General features: G+C 32.3%; 1 protein-coding gene across 1 annotated transcript; it reads right to left on the bottom strand.

The window, feature by feature from the left end:
• Nucleotides 1-1,378: 1,378 nt before the first annotated feature.
• Nucleotides 1,379-17,896, bottom strand: LOC106720051 (xanthine dehydrogenase/oxidase-like). Its single transcript, XM_045681069.1, has 25 exons — nt 17,843-17,896; nt 17,142-17,311; nt 16,727-16,887; nt 16,113-16,540; nt 15,781-16,004; nt 15,505-15,607; nt 15,199-15,326; nt 14,836-15,126; nt 14,440-14,727; nt 13,871-14,367; nt 13,537-13,720; nt 13,189-13,384; nt 12,352-13,121; nt 12,077-12,269; nt 11,802-11,912; nt 11,649-11,718; nt 9,061-9,190; nt 7,454-7,611; nt 6,334-6,484; nt 5,861-6,118; nt 5,353-5,564; nt 4,820-5,105; nt 4,234-4,359; nt 3,204-3,345; nt 1,379-1,821 (listed from the first exon to the last, which is right to left on the bottom strand). The coding sequence occupies exons 1-25, from the start codon at nt 17,883-17,885 to the stop codon at nt 1,694-1,696; spliced, it is 5,448 nt and encodes a 1,815-aa protein (XP_045537025.1). The 5' UTR covers nt 17,886-17,896; the 3' UTR covers nt 1,379-1,693.
• Nucleotides 17,897-22,144: the final 4,248 nt, after the last annotated feature.

The following is a 22,144-nucleotide window of genomic DNA, read 5'->3' as shown; positions in this document are numbered from 1 at the left end:
TTTACAATAAAAATATCCTGAAAGTTTTACATTTCACTCATTTAAATGGGTTTTATATGTTAAGTTTATCCTCCCAAGTAGGGTTGGTGAGAGGTAGGCGGCCGGCCGTAAAAACTGAAGTCAAAACATTAAGGTTTATAAAACCTTGCTGACCTCACGTGAGTGGGAAAAGGCCAGGGAGATGTTTAGTTTATAAAGTGCTTTGTAAGCTTACATTTAAAATCACAAACAACTTGTTAACAACTTCCATGGCTAAGACATTTAATAATGAAAAGTTAGCGGAAAGTTTTAGTTGCAACTTCGACATATGCTTACATATTCAAATTTCGCTTTAAATGTAAAATAAGCGGTTTAAAATAGACATTTTAATTTATCGTAACCAGCTATAAGTTGACATTCTCGTTGAGTTCTCAAGAAACATTTGACGATATCTTGTTGAATAACTATTTTTTTTTTTGTATTAGTCTTAATACTTATTTTGGTAAATATGTCCGCGGCTTTCTGAATGGTTTATTTAACAACAAGAATGTTTATGAACAACAATGTTTAAAATTACTTCAAGAGTAATTTTCCCATGGGTATTCCCTTGAGGTACCAAACTCATGAATTTATATAAGGAAATTAGAAATTTTAACATTTTGTTTTCGCTCTAGCCATCATGTTTTACTGAAAATGTATTACGAGTCTATTCTAAGACGTAATATAATTACTTAAAACATCTCTTTAATTTTATGAAATTGTTGAATTTAAGTAAATTATTATACCCTTACTAGCTGTCGCCTGCGAGTTAGTTAGCGTGGAATTAAAAAAAAAAAGTTGACAAGTAGCCTATGTGTTCTTCCAGACTATGTTCTACATCTGTGCCAAATATCATCAAGATTCGTTGAGTCGTTCCGGAGATACCTTCAAGCAAACCATCCATCCATCCATCCAAACATTCGCATTTAAAACATTAGTAAGATTACGTTATATTCTTTGAGAATTATATTAATTAATTATTCCAATAAAACACATTGTTAAAAAACTTTGAACGTTTAATAAATTTATTTTGTGCGTGTAAGAATATAAACATTAAAACTAGTAACACATCGAATATAATATATAATTAATAATAATAATATTTATTAATTTTATGTAACACATAGTGGGAGAATGTTACATTATTTTTTTTTATAATATTAAGTAAAAAGGCAATAAAATAATGTGAATACCTATAAAAAACTAAACTTATATTGTGCTAAGATATGCATTTGGTGATTGTATCTAATGTGTGTATTGATAATTTATTTTTGCCATAGACTATAAAAAAATTACAACGATTAGAAAAATAGTGACTAAATTCAATACTAAAAAGACTTATACAAGTCTTTTCAAATATCTTAGCAGCACAACGTTCTCTTATTCAATCTAACATTTTGTTCTGCGCAGCGGCACGTAGATATGACTGATGTTTGGAGCTGCCAAGATATTTGACATCTACTATAAGCCTTCAATTCTGTGGGTTCTAAGAAAACTAAGGATTATTAGGCCGTGCACACACTTCACCGAGTACGTATTGTTTCACACGAAGGCAGCACAGCAGATATAGCATATATATTTGGAAATTAAGCAGTATTGTACTGTCTACAGCACTACCTCACTGTTCGGTCTCTTTTAAAACTAGTGTGTGTCGGACCTTATAACGTATTAAAGATTACATTTCAACTTTGGGAGGTTCCCGAGCTTCTCCAATGACGCTTATATCTCTCTGTTCCGTTTCCTCTGGTCTGATTTTAGCTGCTGAGTCGGAACCATTTGACACAGCGAAGCGCATGATGTTATCTGTCAAAATAAATTACACTCGTTTAAGTTGGCACTCACAACACAAGTGTACTCTTATCCCCGATGTGTCAAATGCCGGGTAATGTAATAACGTTAGTGACAATAGTATACAGTATTTAATGAAGATTTTAGAGTAACATTAGTGGTAGAGCAACATCTGATACTAAATATAAGGACTCTTGTTAAATATCCTCACAGAAGACAGAAGTCAAATATTCTATTTCGTTTTTTAATTGTTCTGACAATATGACCAGTGTAAGATATTAGAGTTTATAGCACGCTTTGTTCGATTTTACAAGCTTTTATTTAATGTCACCTGTCCCAATGTTTGTCATTTAATTATGTAAATTAAATTTAATCCACTTCTCGGTTACTGATTGAGCTGAAATTTTGGATAAATGTGTAAATCAAGTGACGATACAATATTAAGATGACATGGTGCTAGAAGGTGGCCATAGGAACTTCCTAATGAAAACAACCTCGTCGAGTTTGGTTTAGAATCGTCTTGATGAATAGTTGTTTTGTTTTTTGAATAAAATTTAACAGTCGAATTCTTCAATCATTAGGTATATGAAATATTTCGAATTTTATAAACGTGTCATTTCGCATTTATCATTACTTGTTTCCACTGATTTTGATTAGATTTATAATTAAATTATGCTTTTGATAAATATTTAATATTTGTTTTAAATTAATATGCTTGGAATATTACACATGTTCTGTGAAGCCTAATATTTATTTAACATTATACAGTATAACAAGTGTTAAGGTTGTTTCATATTAATTTTGTAATTTTATGTAAATTACAAAATTAATATTATTACGTTATGAATAGAAGAAATATTAAATGGAATTAAATTGTTTAATTTACATATTTATTTATTTTTGAAATTCTAATATCAAATTAAATCGCGATCAAATTAAATAAAATAGTTAGTAATAATAATATTTCAAAAAATTATTAATAGTATTTTATAAAATATAAAACTGTTGTAAAATGATCATTATAATTTAAAGTAACATTGTATTGAAATTACAATTAAATTTAATTCAAAAATAAACATTTAACAACGATACTCTATTTTGCATGATGATTGATGTAAGAAAGGATAAAAAGCATGAACATTTTCTTACATAAAATCAATAAAATATTTATGCTTTGACATAAAATTTACTGTAAATTGTTAATGCAAAAGTGACTACTACACATTTGGAAATATCTCTTGGATTATTTTTTAGTCTAAAATCTTCATTTTCTTACTAATCTTGACGAAATTTTTAGTAACTTATAGTTTATCATAATAAGTAATATCAAAAATTTAAACTTATCCACTAATACTTCTAGATTTAGTTCATAAACTATGTAAGTAGACAATTAATACCTTTATAATGAAATAGTATACAAGCCATTGCAGTGAGTAACCCGAATGAGACCAGCAACCATCGCAGCACACCCACCACGCGTTTTGGTATAAACAGTTGGTGCTTCAGCATATTTGTAAATGTTTTGTTCAGCGCTAAACCCTGTAAGAATAATTATTAAAAGTTTCAATGGGGCATTAATTTATATACATTTTGATTAGAGCGTTGACTCCTGAACTAGTTTGCCATTAAGAGGGCGGCATAAGGCCGCCCAAAAAAAAAATCTAGTTTGCCAATCTCATCCCCTTGCATTGATTCAATACATATTACGTTTAGTGTCTAAACGGAGAGAAAAAACATTACATTTAATTTTACTTTCAACATTAAACAAATTAAAAAGAGGAATAATGTTTTACACAGTTCATTTTTTTTCGATGTTCTGTCCGTAGGCGCAATAGTTATAAAATAAGACATGATGTAACTGTATTAATTTTTTATCCATAAAAATAAGATACTATTTTGTTCATACGCACAATTTTAAATACATTTTTTAAAACACTAGCTGTTAATTCATTTCAACTAAGTTGGGATGTGCTTTTTAATATATTTGTCACTCGCAAATTTTAAATACATTTTTTAAAACACTAGCTGTTAATTCAATTCAACTAAGTTGGGATGTGCTTTTTAATATATTTATCACTCGCAAATTTTAAATACATTTTTTAAAACACTAGCTGTTAATTCAATTCAACTAAGTTGGGATGTGCTTTTTAATATATTTATCACTCGCAAATTTTAAATACATTTTTTAAAATACTAGCTGTTAATTCAATTCAACTAAGTTGGGATGTGCTTTTTAATATATTTATCACTCGCAAATTTTAAATACATTTTTTAAAACACTAGCTGTTAATTCAATTCAACTAAGTTGGGATGTGCTTTTTAATATATTTGTCACTCGCAAATTTAACTGACATGACAGTATTTCAACTTTTTGCTTTTAAGCATATAAGAAAATTTCGCCGGGATTTTTCGAGTAATGATAATTACCTCCTCGATCCAGAATAAAGGTACAATAGTATCAGGTAAATCTTTGCACAGCTCTATTTTTTCGGTTTTCACCAACTTTAAATTAAACTGGACACGTTGTCTAGCAACTAGAGGTGTACCTGTGATCTGAAATTAGAAATACGATAAAGATCCAACACATAAGAAAGTTCCACATAGTTTCATACAGCTTCACATTCGTCATACTAATATTATGAATGCGAATGTTCAGATGGATGGATGGATGTTACTTTGGAGGTATCTCCGAAACGGCTCAACAGATCTTGACGAAATTTGGCACAGATGTAGAACATAGTCTGGAAGAACACATAGGGAACTTATTACGTTTTTTAATTCCGCGTAGACGGAGTCGCAGGTGATAGCTAGTATTATTATAATTCACTGTCATCTGTTGCGAATACAATTTACTTTTTCTAATTACTTGAAAATAATGTCTCATAAAGGTTTAAATAATCTTAATTCATTAAAATTATTTTATAAAATTTTGTGGGACATAGTTGTATTTTAAGTTATCATTGTATTACAAATAAATAAATAAACAATAATAATAATAATTATTCATACGTACCGGTTCAAAATCAATTAATATCTCATGTTCATTCACATCAGGGTTCAGTCCCTTCACGGATTCCCCAATCTTAGGGTCACAGTCTAAGAAATGTGGTAGGGAAACGTACAACGGAGCTCCCATACATTTAATTAGATCCATCATTCCCTTAGCCGGGCAAGTGTCCGGACTGTCACAATAGCACTGAAGGTCAGGATCGTTCGCATAATCTCCGATGTTAGCGATGTACCGATTGGTCTTGATTCCGGTGTACGATGACTCTTTTTGGAACCATGGTTTAAATGATCTGTTAGTTAACAAAAATTATATATAGTAATTAAAAATATGTTAAATATTTGTTCAAGTTCTTTTTGATGTGATTTCGTAGTCAATCAAGAAGATGATTATCAAATCTGGAAACTTTAGATCTAAGGCATGCATGACGAAGACGTTGATAGTTAATTCGAAAAAGTTCACCTTTGATTGTCAAAGGTCTATCTAAGGATATAATTTGTTATCTTAATGAAACCAAAAACAAAAATCACGAACAACACCTGCATAAATCTCCAGAAAACGACTCAAGACGATCAGACTGCGTTAGAAATGGAGGGAAAACAGTGCCATCTGTACCCTCGTACTCGTTACATTTATCCCTGAATATTTCCATCTTGGGTTTGCCGTCGATTGCTATAACTTTGCCGACGTCCATTACGTTGTTCATACCTCTCATGACTGTCACAACATGACTGTCAGTGGTACCGTTACGCTAGAACATGTTATAAATGTAAATTAAAATCGATTGATTGGTGTCTGTATATTAAAGTTAACTTCCAGAAATTGAAGGTTCCTCCATTTGAGAAAGTAAGAATAACGAAAAAGAAGTTTAGAAGTTCGTCGGTTCCTCAGGCACAGGAAGTATTAACATCCGTTAAAATATTAAAGGGTTGTCAAATTTTGAAGATTGAGGTAGTCTAGTATAGCTATTCAGGGTTCATTTAACAACTTATGAGCCGAATGGTCGTATGTCTACTTGTAGTAACAAACGTCTAGCTCAGAACTTACCATGCCAAATAAAGAGAAGACATATTGATTATTTGGCCCAAAAATAAGACTATTAGCTGCTTCTTTCTTTAGTGCGGCGCAAAGAGCTTTAGGAGCAAACTCCGTTCTAGCGCAATTAATGACGATGCCTCTAAACAATATATCCAAAGCTTTTGCGCGAACGAAAATGTCGGGTGGATTTTCGAAAATGCCATTAAAAGCTTTTCCGATCATGTTGAGCATCGCTGGCTTATCGCGGATTACTACTCCTATCGTGCCCTGTAAAAGAAAATAATACATAAAAATTAAAAAGAAAATTATGTTGTTGTGATATAGACACCTTTATTAACCAAAAAATTTGATAGTGAATCGGGTTTATTAATCTGGCTTTGAAACATGCCTATTCTGCATCAACTGTTGTTGCCAGTTTCAAACTTATACATTCATGATAAATGGGTCAATGATTCTTCATGATAATAGTAAAAATATATTACCATCATAAATGGGTGTGGCAAAACAATGAGCTCTTCTCCCGTCAGACCCGGTCCGCATAGTTCTTTCTTGAAGTAGAAAGTGTCCAATTTCTTGTACGTTATTGTGTCAGAGTCATCGTGATCTTCTACCTCGACTTTTTCCTTCCATTCTCTGCATAATAAAATAATATGATTTACAATTACACGACCTTTCTAAGATATTTTAAGAAAAATAAAAATCACAATTCGAGCCTATTTAAACTTCATGTCAATTAATTCATGCTCTGCTTATATCATTCTGAGTTGTATAAATTCTATCTGTGAATTATTTTAAATCGTAATTGGTGTAGCTGATGCATATGATTAAGTTATTACTTGGAATATAATCATATTAAAAACTAGTACATTCCATTTCAGCAACCGTTGTACGCTCTTTGACTGTAATGATTTCTACGCAATACTTTATAGTTCACACTAATCAAGGTTTGGCATTTGAAAAATATAGTAACAGCAATTTTTCTATCGATTGCGGTAAATAATAAATGCATTTAAACCTCTGTTGTTGGTCATGTCTCGTGTAAAATATTTATAGCCTGTCATAACGCCCTAGTTACAGTGATATAAATAATTAAGAATATTCTAGAATTTACAAGAGTCCTCATATCATGAATTCTTATAGCAAACATGTTTCATTTCAAAGGAGTTGTAACAATTTTTTTAGTCTATTGGCTTCCTCTTCTATCCTTGGTCATAACTACAATTAATATTTTTTTTAAAGATGATGTTTCAAAGAATTCGAGTGATATTTCAACTATTAGTTTACCAGAGTTCTTAAAAAAAATCATATTAGAAATTGACAAAAAGTAAGAAATAAAAACTTAAAAAACATGTTTGTTCACGAAGTGTAATTTAAAAAATGATAGACAGAACTTTAATGAATGTCTTAGATAAAATAATGACTGGACTGAATGAAGGTTTTTATTAACTTCAATACAACTTGTTATTATTAACAAATAACGTGTTGTATCGTGTAATTGGAATTGAAATAAAAAAAGCAAACAAAAACTGAAATCGATATTAAGTTGTGTACTAAAATAAAATAATACAATATTAAAGATTGTGAATAATAAAAATTATTTACTCAAAATAATACGGTCCAACTTCTTTTACGATTGGTATCGCCCCTTTTTGTACTTCCTCAGCATTTGTATAATTAAAAAGATATATCTTAAAATCCAAAGGAAACGGTATCTTTTGCCACATCTGACGAACATCTGTTTTAGGCGACAATGTCATTTGCTAGAAAAAAAAAAGTTGATTAATATCTGTCTTCATAGTACATAATGTGTCTGTCTGTCTTATCCTAATCTATGTGAAATCGGCACAACGGGTTTTCATCCCCCAAACAGATAATTTCAGTCGTTACTCCCTTCATATCACGTAATCTATCCATCCCTACTTAAGTCTACCCCTGCCGATATATCTCTCCTTATTTATTTTTAAAGTTCTTGTCTCATGCTCCTTTGCTTTCCTCAAAATATGCTGACCTTTTGGCTTCGTGAAGACAGTGAATATGAAAGAAAATTGTTTCTTTTTTTTCAATTTATTATTAAACTAGCTGTCGCCCACGACTCCGTCCGTGCGGAATTAAAAGAAAACGTAATAAGTAGCCTATCTGTTCTTCTAGACTATGTTCCACATGTGTGCCAAATGTCATCAAGATCCGTGGAACCGTTCTGGAGATACCTTCAAACATCCACCCATCCATTCATCTAAACATTCGTATTTATAATATGTATTAGTAAGAAGTAAGATAGACGCTGAATTTTTCTTACTTTCGAAAGTGGAATATGAACAAATAAAGTTTTTGTTCAATATTTTGTATTGCCAAAAATGATCGCGGAACTCGCAGTCAGTTTTAATTAATCTTAACCGTATAATTGTTATTGAATTAATTAGCTTTTATTGCTCTCGCTATTCCTTTAATTAAAATGTGAAGCCTTTATTAACTCAATTTGTGTATCGTGTTTTAATTTTCCTTACGATGTATATTTATCGTTATTTAAGGGAAGAAAACCTGTTATTTAATATTTAAGGATAAAAATTTTGTACGTTTTAAAATAAGGCTGTTTTAGAAGATATAATATTTTGCCACATTTTTGATGTTCAATTCAAACATTTTATTGGTTTTTTTTAATATCAAAAAGTGGCAAACATAAAACGACCACCTTGATTTACCGAAATAGCGAGGCGACCGTTGCCTCCGGTGGCGACCATCCGGAAATGCAGATGCGTGGCCTACCTTTAGTCAACGCTGAAGGACGCACAGAAAGAGGATATTTCTCATTCAAATCCATTTCCCCTTCTCATTCCTTTACTAATTATAATAGTTTCGATAAGACCAAGTTTCATACAAAATATTAAAAAGGATCTCTACCAAAATCAACTTTACATTTTTATCACAATATTATTGTACGTTTTTGTTAAGAGTGAATTCAAAACATGTGTTTAAAGTAAAACCCACTCAAAAAAATCTAGAATGTGTTTTGAAATTACGTTTTTTATTATGTTCGTGATATTTAAATGTACCTTATTGTAAACATAGGAATTTGTTCTTTCTAACATTTCGTTCAAAGCTTTGTCATTTGTAATATTAATTTACTAAAATTAGATACATTTCAATTTATTTCACCAAATATTTAACAAAGGACGAAGTATTAAAAGCGATTATAGAAAAAAAAAACTCACCTTTTTTAATTGACTCTTTAACACGGTAGGAAAAATGACCCATCCAAAAAGTACACCAAATACTGCTGTTCCGAGCGATCCTGCCGCGATTTTTATATGCGTTGGAAACTGCATCGTATTGCAGTTTAAACTCTATGGCAAAATTCTAGACATTATTAAAACATTTCATACTTTTAAAACCAAAGTTTGACTATGGTTAAAGGGATAAGTCACCTTTTTACAACAGGTGTGGTTAATAACCCTTCTCTAATGCCTTCCACCCTATATTCTAACGTTATATTATTTTAACTTCGTTTAAAAATACTCTACATATATACAATATAATCTAATTATTATTAAGTTGTAGTACAGTGTAGTTATACTATTTTTGGCAAGATAAAAAAATCTTGACAGATTGTGAATTGTATTTTAAAATTGTTGGAAATTAAAAAAAAGATGTTTACGTCACACGAATTATGCGAAAGGAAAAGAAATTAAATTAAGCGATTAGAGATAATCATAGAATAGGATTGGAATCGATAGAAAGGGCTGGTTATTGTGCAGGTTGCGAGGTTCGCACGGCAGATTGTTATTATTGCACGGGTTTAATAGACGCCCACGTCACCAACTACTCTGTCATTGTTAGACAAATTATAAAGAAAAAAAATCTAAAATCAATCGAATATTACACTAAAATTAGCATCGATAGTTTGTTATTGATTTTATTTACAGTTTTCTTAGCAAAATAGATTATTTAATGTTAAAAGCAAAGTATTTATATCACCTTAAACCAAGGGATTATTATTTTGTTTTAACAACAACGGTCTTCTCAAAGAATATTTGCTTCTTTTATAATCATATGATTTTGTTTTTAATATTTAGCTTTTGAACATTACTTAATATTGCGTTGCATTGCTATAAATCACACCTAATATTTTTAACGGTTTATTTTGAAAAATTACCCAACGTATCCAAGTAGCTTTAAAACAACTTGAAGAAAATGTGTTACAAAAAAAATTAAACTAATTTCACCTTAGAAACTAACGTATCATTTAAGAAACTACCAAAATGCAGATTGATATAATATGTAGGTACTATGTAAGTACGGAATTAAAAAAATCACTTACACGACAAAGTCCGCAAGCGAAGGCAGCTGTTGTATTACTTGACCGCGGTTGCAGCGCTTTCCTACGGCGTGGAACAGGGTACAGTCGTCAACAAAACTCAATATTCATTTTATTTGTTTAGAAAATAAAATAGTTTTTTTATTCACACCCTGGAGGTAAATTAAATTGGGTGTATAGTAAATAATAATCGTAATACATATGTATTTACTAGTAAATAAACTAAGTTTTAACGAATTTAAACGATTTTAGAAAAATAGTAGAAAGACGATGAAAAGTGTGAAAATAAATTTCATCAAGCTTCTAAAATTAAAAAAAAATCGTCGAGAGGTTATTAAATTTAGACTCAAAGTTATTCTACTTTCGTATTAAAAAATGTGTTTTTCTTAAATCAAAAAAAAAAAAAACACTTTTCTCGGCAAATGTATAAGATACCGCCTACAAACCTATGGTGGAGGAAATGTACGTCACAATAATATAATTAGAGTAAAAAGTAGGTTGCGTGTATACCTATCTTGGAAAAGAACTATCCTTACTTCATAAAAAAAAAGTTAACAAATCTTCAAGTCCAATCTATGAAAAATATTTTAAACGAAGGATTGAATTCAAATATAACGGCTGATAGAGATGGATGGAAGAGTAGTATATACTTTGCCAACTCTACGTAGAGTAAAGGGCAAGATCATGATGACTTCAATATAAAAGCTTAGTGTTTTTTAGGCTTTAAAAAAACTTCATTATTTAAATATGTATTACCGTTGATTGTAAATAAAATCATAATTATTAAGTCCTTTAAATGTTAATAATTAATAAGGTAAATAGTACGAAGTTGTAGCTTGTTTAAACTGAAACAAAATGATAGACAACTGGGGAGGGACCTTTGAATATTTAAACAGAATTGTTTCGATATTCTATGAAACAAAGAAGTGAATAAAGTTATGTACAAAACAAAAGTTTTTAATCGAAAAAAAAGTAAACATAAATTTTTCCATTTAATTTTTATTTTACCAATCCACAAAACATTAATAATACAAACAAAAAAGAAATTATAACACGTGATATTAATATTAACAAAAACTTGTAACGTTTAGAGACTTATTTGAAACATATTCGTTAACACAAAAACACTTACACAATTAGAGAAGTTGTTATTTTATAAAGACTTAATTGCCTCATAGTTAATACTGTTGTTAGTAGCAATTTGCCTTTATTAAAAAAAATGGAGCCATTCGAAAACAGTGTTTTTAAAGTGGCAAAAGATTGTTAGTAAAACACTTTAGTTCCGTCTATTTTTTCAATGTTTTCGTTTAATTCTTCTGTTAGAAACAATAACAGAAGTACAGTCAAACCTGGATAAGCGAGAGTCATTGTTCGGTTTCAACTGACGCCCTCAATAAGCGAGAAAATACGCGAGAAAAATATTGCGCTCCCTTAGACCCCCGTTTAGCTAGATTCAACTGTAAACTATAACTATAACTTATGTACTACGTCAGTTTAAAATGTTCCAGCTTGTGACCCATAGCCATAAAAATATTTTCAACTGAGCACGGATGTCCTGAAAACAAAAAAACATATACACAAGCTTGATACAACGACGATTAGAGTAACATGAATTTATGTTTTTAGTGATTGTAATACCTAATTCCACCCAATGATCATCATATCCTGCGTCCAATCGGCACAAGCGAATGGTTTCTCGTAGTGCGTGAGTGATGACTGCTGCCAAACAAAGTGCAGGTTCACCAGTCGCTGTGGAATAAATTTTAATTAAAGTATTGAAGAACATTTTAATTTTAAATTCCGAATTTTTCGATTAAAATTCAGTGTTTCGAAAATTTCAATTCAACTTTTAAAAACCGGATTCGTTTCTTCTTAATTTAGTCCAATTATTATTGCATTAACAATAATTATACCTTTCGACTGAAGAACACCAACTTCATTTCTCGAATTCCTTTGAAAGTAGATTCTGAAATCTGCAGGAATATCTTTTAATCCCGGAGGTTTGTACGTCCAAGTGCGATCCGTTAATATGTTACCGTTTGTTGGATCATATATTATGTTCTCTGATGTCCAGTACCCAAGTCCCATAACAAAAGCACCTTCGATCTAAAAGCAAAGGATCAAGATTGCTTGATAAGTTGTGTTCATATTTTTATGAAAATAAACAATTGAACTAAGGTTCAATCACCTGTCCTATATCAATTTCTGGACTCAGGCTTCTACCTGTATCTTCAAGTAAGTCAACTCGACGGATGTCATGATTACCAGTTAAAACATCAAGCTCTACTTCCAATACAACAACTCCATAGATCGCATAGGTTTTCAATGATGTATCTGATGTGTCATACATATAAGAAGCTTGTAAATGAACACCAGCAAGAAATGCTTCCTTTACAATTTCATTCCATGTAGCATTTTCATTTTTTTCTTTAAAGGGCTTCAATCTTTCTAGTATAGTTTCACAAGCCTTTATAACTGCGAATGCGACACATTCACTCCCAATGCTGCCTGCTGTAGCCATGCTATTTGGTGATGTAAAAGTACTGCTAGTTTTTACACTAACTTTTTCAAGTGGTATCTTTAAAGTGTAAGCACAAACCTGTGCGACTTTTGTATTGATACCTTGGCCCATTTCTATTCCACCATGAAATATAATAACAGAACCATCAGCATGACACACTGAAACTGATGCACTATAAGGACCTACATAAAATATCTCATATGTCATCGGCATCAATTTTATTGCTCGTTTCCTCCAGCGATTGCTTTTATTGAAATTAGCAATTTCATTTAGCCTATTTTCATAATCTGAATCCTGTTTAATTTGTTCAATTAATTCTGGTATAGGATTGTTTTCTTTGGTCATATTTATTAATCTTGTCTGAATCGGATCTTTACCAGTTTGATGAGAAATACGTTCCATTATCTCTTCGATCATAGCTATTCCTTCTGACGAACCTAAAAGGTATAGTTGTTTAGTAATTGTTTTGTTGTTATCTATAATTAATATTAAGGTTTTACTTACCAGGCGCCCTGCACCACGTATTTGAAGGTAAGTCAGATATAAAACTATTAGCTTCTACATACCACCTTTTATAATCATAACAATTATAGAAATGTTTAAAAACTATATAGGTCATTTTTTCGTTCCACGAGGCGCCATTGTTTTGATAAAAAACGTTTCGCAAATATTGAATTTCTCCTTCATTATTAATCCCAACCTGGAAATAAAACAAAATATGATAGGTTTCCACTGCTGAAACATTTAAACAAGCATATTGTTATCCTAGTTTAGTTAAAGATAGTGTGATGGATCGCATATATTTGTATAGTTATTGCGGTCGTGAAAGTTTATGTCACATTGTTCACTTACTTCGTATTTGGCATACGTTGGTGTTCTCTTTCCGATAATTTTCATGTTAGTTTTCAGTGACATGATAAGTCGGCAAGTTTTTCCAAGCAAATGTGATACCAAGGCCGCTCCGCAAGCTATTTGTCCTGACCTGGTTATTTTACCTCCATACGATCCTCCGACGCGACGTACAATCACATTTACACTGGAATAAAAAATATCTTGCTTAGCTACAAAGAATTTGGTTAGTTTTTAAACACATTTAAAACATATCGCCTATGTATTTTATTTATGAATTCTACTTCTTAACATAATTTTAGATTTATAAAACAATTTATACAAATTAAACAGTTACCTATTAACTGGGACATTTAAACATTGAGCCACTGATATACCTGTTACGTCAAGCCACTGTGTTGCGGCATATACTTCAAGGCCGTCTTCTGTAGGTGTTACTACGCAAGTTTGTGGCTCCATGTAATAGTGATATTGTGATCGGTAATTAAATTCTCCATACAACACAGCTTTAACATCATCTCCTTTGTCCGTAGGCTCAACAACTTTATCTGTTACAATTCTTTTATCCTTCTCATCAGATTTTAAAACATCATCAATTGTAAGTAATGGTTTGTTTTGATTTACTGTGTAATTCACTTTGACAAGCTCTGCTGCTTTATTTGCTGTCTTTTCTCTATCCGCAACAATAATACCAACTGGCTGACCATAAAACCTTACTACTTTCGAGCATAGAATTTCTTCGTCTTCAATTAATAGAGGTGTGTAGAAAGGTGTAAACGAATTCACACCAGGTATATCTTTGGCAGTGTAGAAAGCAATTACTCCCGGAATTTTCTGTAATGAAATTTAATAATTTCAACATTATTAGAAGTTATGAGGATTCTTTCCTATCTATGGTCTACTTACAAAAGCTTCTGTCGTATCAAAATTATTTATAACACTGCCTGGATTTACATCAGCTGTAACAAACGCTGCAAACACCTCACCAACTTGCTTTGGAAAGTCATTAGCAAAAGCCGCTTCACCACTACACTGACTTAAAGCTTCTAATTTAGGAATTGGTTGATTCAAAGGCCATAAACTTTTGTCTGTATCAAAAACTTGACTGCCTTTCGACGAAATTCTTTTTAATGTTTCACCCCCCGACTTGAAAGTTGGATTTATTTTATTTTCGGGACATAAGTTTAACACGGCCTGAAATTTTAACATAAAATTCATATTAAAGCCGAAAGAAACTGAAAAATGTCATGTCGTTCATAGTGAATTTTAATAGTGGTTTTATTTTTATTTTATAATTCATACCTTGTAAAATAGGGCGATTGCTAACATTTTCCTAAACGCAGCTGAAGGTTCTGGTGGTGCTTCAACAGGGATTAATTCTTCAGATAAAGTGGTTAAGGCTCGTTGTAATATTTCGTCAGTAAAGATATCATTGCCTATTAATATTGCTTCAGTTCTCTGAGCATGTACAAAGTCTGGAGCTATACCACCATATACAATACTTGTTTCCTTAATAGTTCCCGTGTTTTGGTCTAAGTTGAAAAGAAATCCGGCATTGACGATGGCATGTGCATTTTGAGACCTAGGCATAATCTAAAATAAACAGTTGCGTAAAATGTTTGTTCCTTTTTTATTGGTATTTCATTTTTTACATAATTATTTTACCTTAAAAGTTCTAACGAAGCAGTTATTGGGTAATGGCGGCAGCAGCACATTTATTATAATTTCTCTTTTCATATCAGTTTTTAAAAAATCCTGAAGAGTGAGCGTTCTTCTATTGTCAATATTATTTCCTAAATACAAAAATAAACGTAAAATATTACATAATTTGACTTGAGCTATGTTTGAACTATAGCAAATTTAGTGAGAGAAAGCCTAGGGCAAGATAAGCATAGTTAATGTAAATATAACGTAAAGTTAACGGTATGAAGACATCTCATAATTAATTTAGACACAATACTGAAGCCTTACCAATTGTTATCATGGCTCCAACGGTCTCAAATAGTAGGAATAAATCAGACGAAAAGTCAGGATTTGAATGTTTCAAAAATAAATTTCCGCCAATTGTACCAATCTGAAATTAAATTATTTACATTGTGCTTATTCTGTATTTTGTAAAATTTTACATACATTCAACAAAATATATTGGGAAGTGTCATTTTGTGTAACACAAATTGATAGTGATGAAAGTAAAATAGTAAATAAACGTTGTCGAAGTATTTTTGGTGCAATTTCAGTGGTACCTACGTTTTTTACAGGTATGTGGGCTACTAAATCCATGTGAGTGTAGAATTCTTTTAAATATGAGAAATTTTCGTTCTCTGAAGACATTTTGAGAAACAGTTCCATCATGTCAGACAATGTCATTCCAGCACCCAATATCAAATTAACATCAAGTAAGAACGCTTTAAGTTCGATAACATCAGAGATATCGATAATGTGCGTCGGATATTTTTTAACATGATATACTCCTAGAAGATTAAAAATATTGTTGTTATTTGTTAAAAGTAAAAATATTTCGGTACTTAAAGTCCGTAAAAGCCTATTATACGTGATTTATTCAGAGCTATTTTTCATACCTTGACCAGTATTACCGGCTACTATTTTGTAGTCATCGTTTTGTTCTATAACTTTGAACAAATCAGACAGTTTATAAACTTTAAACCATCTGAATGTGTCGTTTTTCACCATTAATGGTTCGTTTTGCATATTACCAAGAATGCACCAAGAGTCTTTCTTGGTATCTTCATCAAACTGTATTTTGACTGGATTTGACTTCTGTGAATTTCTGTAGGAACATATTTTTGTACATTTGACACCACATGCTTTAAATTTACAAATATCTTCTATGTCAATTAGTTTTCTAAGAATATCTTCTTCAGCATCTCTAGCAAATGTCTTAAAAGCATCTGCTATTGATCTGTATCCAGTACATCTACAGATATTGCTTGCGAAAGAGTTCTCTATTTCAGCTGCACTCAGATAACCATTTTTAGATTTGTACAAACTGAAAAAATACTTGACATCATCATAAAGTTCTTCTTATAGTTCTACTGCCTTTTGTGGACCTTGACTTGATCCAGAATTTTTTTTATCAAAAAGTATCAGAAGATTTTAATTAGTTTCACACAATATAAGTCTTATTGTAACTGTTGGAAACAATTTACTTTTACATATTTTAAATTGTATTTACCTGTACATATTCATGACCCAACCTGGTGTGCAATATCCACACTGAGTGCCGTTAAATTTAGCGAGACGAGTTTGAATGTCGTGATAGCCAATTGTTCTGTTTCCAATGCCTTCTACAGTTGTTACTTCCCAACTATGACATGACAAAATGGAAACTAGACACTGCAAAGACAAAATATTGAGTAAAAGCAGCAAATTCAAAAAGAAAAATTCGCTTTTCATGTATCTTTATGCCACGCATGAGAGCGTTTAATTATCTCTGCTGTATGACCAAAATCTGAACCAAGACGATCTATAGAGAGTTTACTTCCTTTAAAGGCGACAGAGTATTCGCAGTTCTTCAGATGTTGTTTAACGTAGAACAATTGAGGTAACTCTTTGCCTCTTTACTTTGCCATGAAGTATTAAATACCTACAGAATTTACTGAAAATATCTTCATTTCATTGTTAGGCTGCGCCGGAGCTTGTACGGCGACTACACATGCGCCGCAGCCGCCCTCGTGACACATTGCCTTGGTGCCGTGTAGTCCCGTTACCGTTCTTATGAATTCGTTCAAGGTGAAGTCCGGACCGTAGTTGCCGTCCACTAGAGAACATTTTAGATAACTCTAGGAAACTTACTAAAATAAATCTGTGGCAGTTAGTCTTTATTAAATATAATTTTACTCAGGTTCTTTATTTAGGATGTATCATCATGGGAGACATAGGCTAAGAATGAGAAATATTAAATGGCCATTACTTTCTCGTTTCAGTAATGACTGAGTACGTTAGTTAGTCAATTTGTGGGTTAAATTAGTTTGGCTATCCTTCTTTGCACTTTACTGTAATTTCTTAATGTAATTTTCTCCTTGAGCTAGATGCCAGACGCGACGAGCTGAAAGCCCGACCACCTGCGGCTATTAGCTATAATTCCGTGAACGGTGTGCTCTCATGTCCGCAATGTACGAGGATTTTCATAAACAAAATTGGATACATAAGCCACATGCGAGCACATCAACGTCAAAACCGGAGTTAAAGACAGTCGCCGTGGCCGATATCGGCCGGGATTACATCATCATCATCAATGCAAAATAATACTTATAATAATGATAAAAACATTATTCCTATTATTTCTTACCTTCATATTGGGTTCCGTTAATTTTAAATAAAATTTTGGACATTCTGCTAATGTTGATGACTGTAAATGAAATGTACGATTTATTAACAAACTTTTACAAAATTTCTATTTTTCTTACGGTTAAGGAAAACGTCGTGATACCCGAACATATCACGATACGTGTGAATTCCCGGGAAAAAAGTGGCGACGCGGTTCGCCACCCGTTCACGTTCCGTCTCCCGAAATGGCGAAACGTGGTTTGCGGAGGTTCATTTGGCCACAACGATTGGAGGTCCGTGATCTCTACCTACCCCTCTGGGTTACAGACGGGAATTGTGTTGTGTATTACAAAATATCATTTCTTATGGAAGAGTGAAGTGAATTTTATATATTTTAAATTTTTAAATAAGCCAAAAATATAGTGTAAAAATATTTGTGTATACTATGTTGTTATTACTTACGAATGTCATCAAACACAACTTTTTCTTTAGAAATATGACATGCGACTGTTTACACTGTAGTAGCAAAGATTATAACAATTATTGTGGCCGTGACAGCCCTGGCGTAACTAATGAGATAGTGTGGAAAATGTTAGTTACACCTAATAGGGTTGGCAAAAGCCGTGAAAATTATATAGTCATTACCGAACTTTGTCAGAAAAAATGAATATAATTTCAACAGCAAAATTATTTTGAGATATGAAGTTATTTTAAGACTGATTTTTACTAAGGATTTCAAAATCGCTATTGAACTCGAATCACTACAAGTCCCCGCAGAGGTGCTCGGAGCCTACCCTAAGTTAGGAGTGACTAGGCCATAGTCCGGCTGGCCCAGTGCGGGTTGGTTGGCTTCACACATATCTTTGAATTTCTTCTCAGATATGTGCAGGTTGCATCACGATGTTTTCCTTCATCGTAAAAACGTCGGATAAATGTACATATGGAAATCAAAAATCGAAAAACATATTAGTACATGGCGGGATTAGAACCCAGGACCTGTAGAGTACAAGTCAAGTGCTTAACCCCTGAGCCACCGACGCTCCTAAGTATAGTTACATTTTCCAACCGGGGATTCAATAATTACCCATTTCTTGGTCAATTGACTCTATACCGTTGATTTTGTTTTATTAAATTACAAATTTGTCGAATGATAATGCAAATATGATATGACGTATAATTTGGCTGTACAGTTTGACTTCAAAAAGAAGGAGGTTATCAATTCGACGGTATTTTTTATTTTATTTTTTATGTGTATTACCGCGAAGCTCCGTCCCTGGTGCTCCGTTAGGTAAGTAATTATTTCAATCGAAAGGAAGTGCTTACAGATGGGTCACATTTTTTTGACATTTTAAAATAACTAGAAGACTAGTAGATTTTGAGTTTTGCTTCAAAATGCGTTGCGAAAATTAGAGACTTTTTTGCTTTCAGCACTTACGTAGGCTAAAATATAGAACCTACATAAAACGATGTATGGAATAACTGTAGCTCCTTAAATGTGCTAAATAAAAGTCCGCGATAGCATATAATCTATCTTTGATAGTTTTCTCTCAATAAACATTTTTTTCTTTAGAAACATCACGTCAGCAAGAGTAACAGCTTCTTGATTTGGCAGTGCATATGCTTCCGCCCATTTAATAAAATAGTCCACAACGACAACAATATACCTAGTCAGGTCATAAATTCTGTCAATTCCGATAAGGAAATATATGCAGAAGCTAGAACAAATTAGGTTTTCAGAAATGTCGTCAACGTAAATCATTTGAAATTCATAGTGGTACGTGTAAAATGAAAATATTCACAGTAATTGTCTAATAAAAATGATTTATTGAGCAATAAAATGTTTTCTTATGATATTTCTTCGTCGGTATACTCGTAGTTACAAATCTCGAATGTCTCATACATCACAATACCGAACTCAAAACTTTGCTTACTATTTGCTGTCTTATTTCGTATTCAAGATATTATTCGTACTTGCTCGAGATCAAGAAGAAGTACGTGTATGTCCACCCTTAGGATAAACTTCTCCAGCTAAATCAAACACTAAGTGGTGGCTTAAGTACCACGACCCTGAGTATAATACCGATTAATGTTCTAATGTGTTTTCAAAAGTTTTGCCTGGATTTTTGAAAAATATGTTAAGACGATTCAAACAACCCCAAATTCGAAGTTTGGTCGTTTCATTGTGAAGTACCTTTAGTCGCCTACCGGCTCCGTCAACAGATTAGCACCATGTCATCATAATATTGAATTGTCACGCTATTTACATTTGTAAGCAAAATTTCAGCTCAATTAATAACTTCGATCGAATTTAACGATGAACATCGGGACAAGTGAAACTAAATAAAAGCTTGTAATAAAATTGAATTCTATTAGGTTACAAATCATAAGTAAAAATTACGTATTACAGTGAAATGGCGACAATTCTCAAACCCTTTTCCTAGTACTTGTGATAAAGCGGGTTCTGATTATTCACCACTACACTGTGACCTTTTGTAACAACATTCGTTAGAAGTGACTAATCTATTTAATATGACGTTATTTTTTTAAAGAGTTAAAATTAGTAGTAGCAGTAAAATATCTAATCTTTGGTCTTCATAAGAGTTATTTAGCAACAAATTTCTATTGCTAAAACATTTAAAAAAAACAACCTCACTTAGTGGAATTCGAAACAAAGATAAAATATTTTTGTTTAATAATTTCGCCAGAACACGGCAACGATTTTTACAAATAAACTGATTATTTTTATAGTCAAAGAAAGACAATTAAAAACGTCAAAGCGTTCATACATGTTAAAAAGAATTACATATATCCAGCTGAGATCCTGTCCATACCAAAACCGAACAGATAAAGAAATGCGTCATTAACCTATATCAAATCCTGTCCTACACAAATGAGTGTTTTAAATGAAGCATGAAAATAAAAAAAAAAACTTTATTTAACGAAGCTGACAAACGAGCAAGTTGTAGCGATTTAATCTATCTATATCTATATATATAAAAGAAAGTTGTGTTAGTTACACCATTTATAACTCGAGAACGGCTGAATCGATTTGACTGAAAATTGGTGGGCAGGTAGCTTAGGACCAGGAAAAGGACATAGGATAATATTTACCCCGTTTTCTATTTTTTTTTATTCCGCGCGGACGGAGTCGCGGGTAAAAGCTAGTAGGATATAATTGTGTCTTTTTATGACGAAATACGATTGTGTCTTTAAAGCCCGCGACACACAATCAGTTTTAACAGCATAGTTTTAACTGAATATACGAACTGTACAGTTAGGTGTGTAACTGACTTCAGAGAGACATGATTTTCACAATTTATCACATTAGCTTGCATTTATAAGTGCATGATAATTGAAGTAAATTCAGTTAATGTCTCAATTTATCTTTTTAATGAGCGGAACAATTTTGATCTATTATCGCTATTTGTATGTTCAGATTTACTTCTGATAGAATTATAGACAACAGATAAAAGGAAGTAAAAAAAACTTATCAATACTAACAGCTGTTGCCCGTTACTTCATCCGTGTGGGATGAAAGACAATAGTTAATTAAAAAGAATTATTTTTATTTCGTTGCCGCTTAAAAAGCAAAACAATATTTTCCATTGGAACAGTTCGTTTTTGTGGAAATGTGGAAATAATAACATTTAACTTCATGTATATATGTATAACAAAATCATTCTCTTGGACGACGTGACGTTTTCATAAAGAAAAAAAAAACTGGCCAAGTGCGAGTCGGACTCGCGCACAGAGTGTTCTGTATAAACCTGTAGGTACATCACTAAAAATTTAAGGTTTTTGCAATTTATCATTTATCTGTGCTAGGACATTGCTTGGTACCAAATTTCAAGATTCTAAGTTTATGGGAAGTGCGAGACTCAAAAATTGAGGAGATTTTTTATTTTTTTATATCATAAGGTGGCAAACCAGCAAACGGCCACCTGGATTGAAATGGCGAGGCGACCGTTGCTCATAGACATCCGCAAATGCAGATGGGTTACCTACCTTTAATCAACGGAGAAGGGGACGATCAGAAAGAGGATATTTCTCCTTCCTATGCGTCCCCTCCTCCATAAAATCCACTTCTCCTTCCAATCCTTTCCTAATAAGTAAATGGTGGGAAGGGAAAGAGGACTAAAATTAGGCCTCCGGTACCACACTCATTAGACTGTACGCAGAATTGCTTCCACTTCACGCCTGTCTTCTGTGTGGTCGCCGTACTTCACCGGTCGACCCGACCAATTCGTGAACCCAACAAATATTGTTGTTGCGGGATCTACCACTGTTAAAATTGCGATATAAACGGCTGCATCTTATAATTGCG

The sequence above is a fragment of the Papilio machaon genome, chromosome 14 (genome assembly GCF_912999745.1).
Source record: "Papilio machaon chromosome 14, ilPapMach1.1, whole genome shotgun sequence".
NCBI classification, from domain to species: Eukaryota; Metazoa; Arthropoda; class Insecta; order Lepidoptera; family Papilionidae; genus Papilio; species Papilio machaon.
The sequence above is the reverse complement of the archived record's forward strand: the minus strand, read 5'-3'. Positions and strand labels throughout refer to the sequence as shown.

Coding starts and splice junctions, on each gene's coding strand:
- LOC106720051 (XM_045681069.1), bottom strand. CDS start 17,885: ATGTCCAAAATTTTATTTAAAATTAACGGAACCCAATATGAAG. Junction 16,541..16,726: donor TGGGTCATGAATATGTACAG/GTAAATACAATT, acceptor GTATTTTTTCAG/TTTGTACAAATCTAAAAATG. Junction 5,106..5,352: donor TTTTCTGGAGATTTATGCAG/GTGTTGTTCGTG, acceptor GTTAACTAACAG/ATCATTTAAACCATGGTTCC.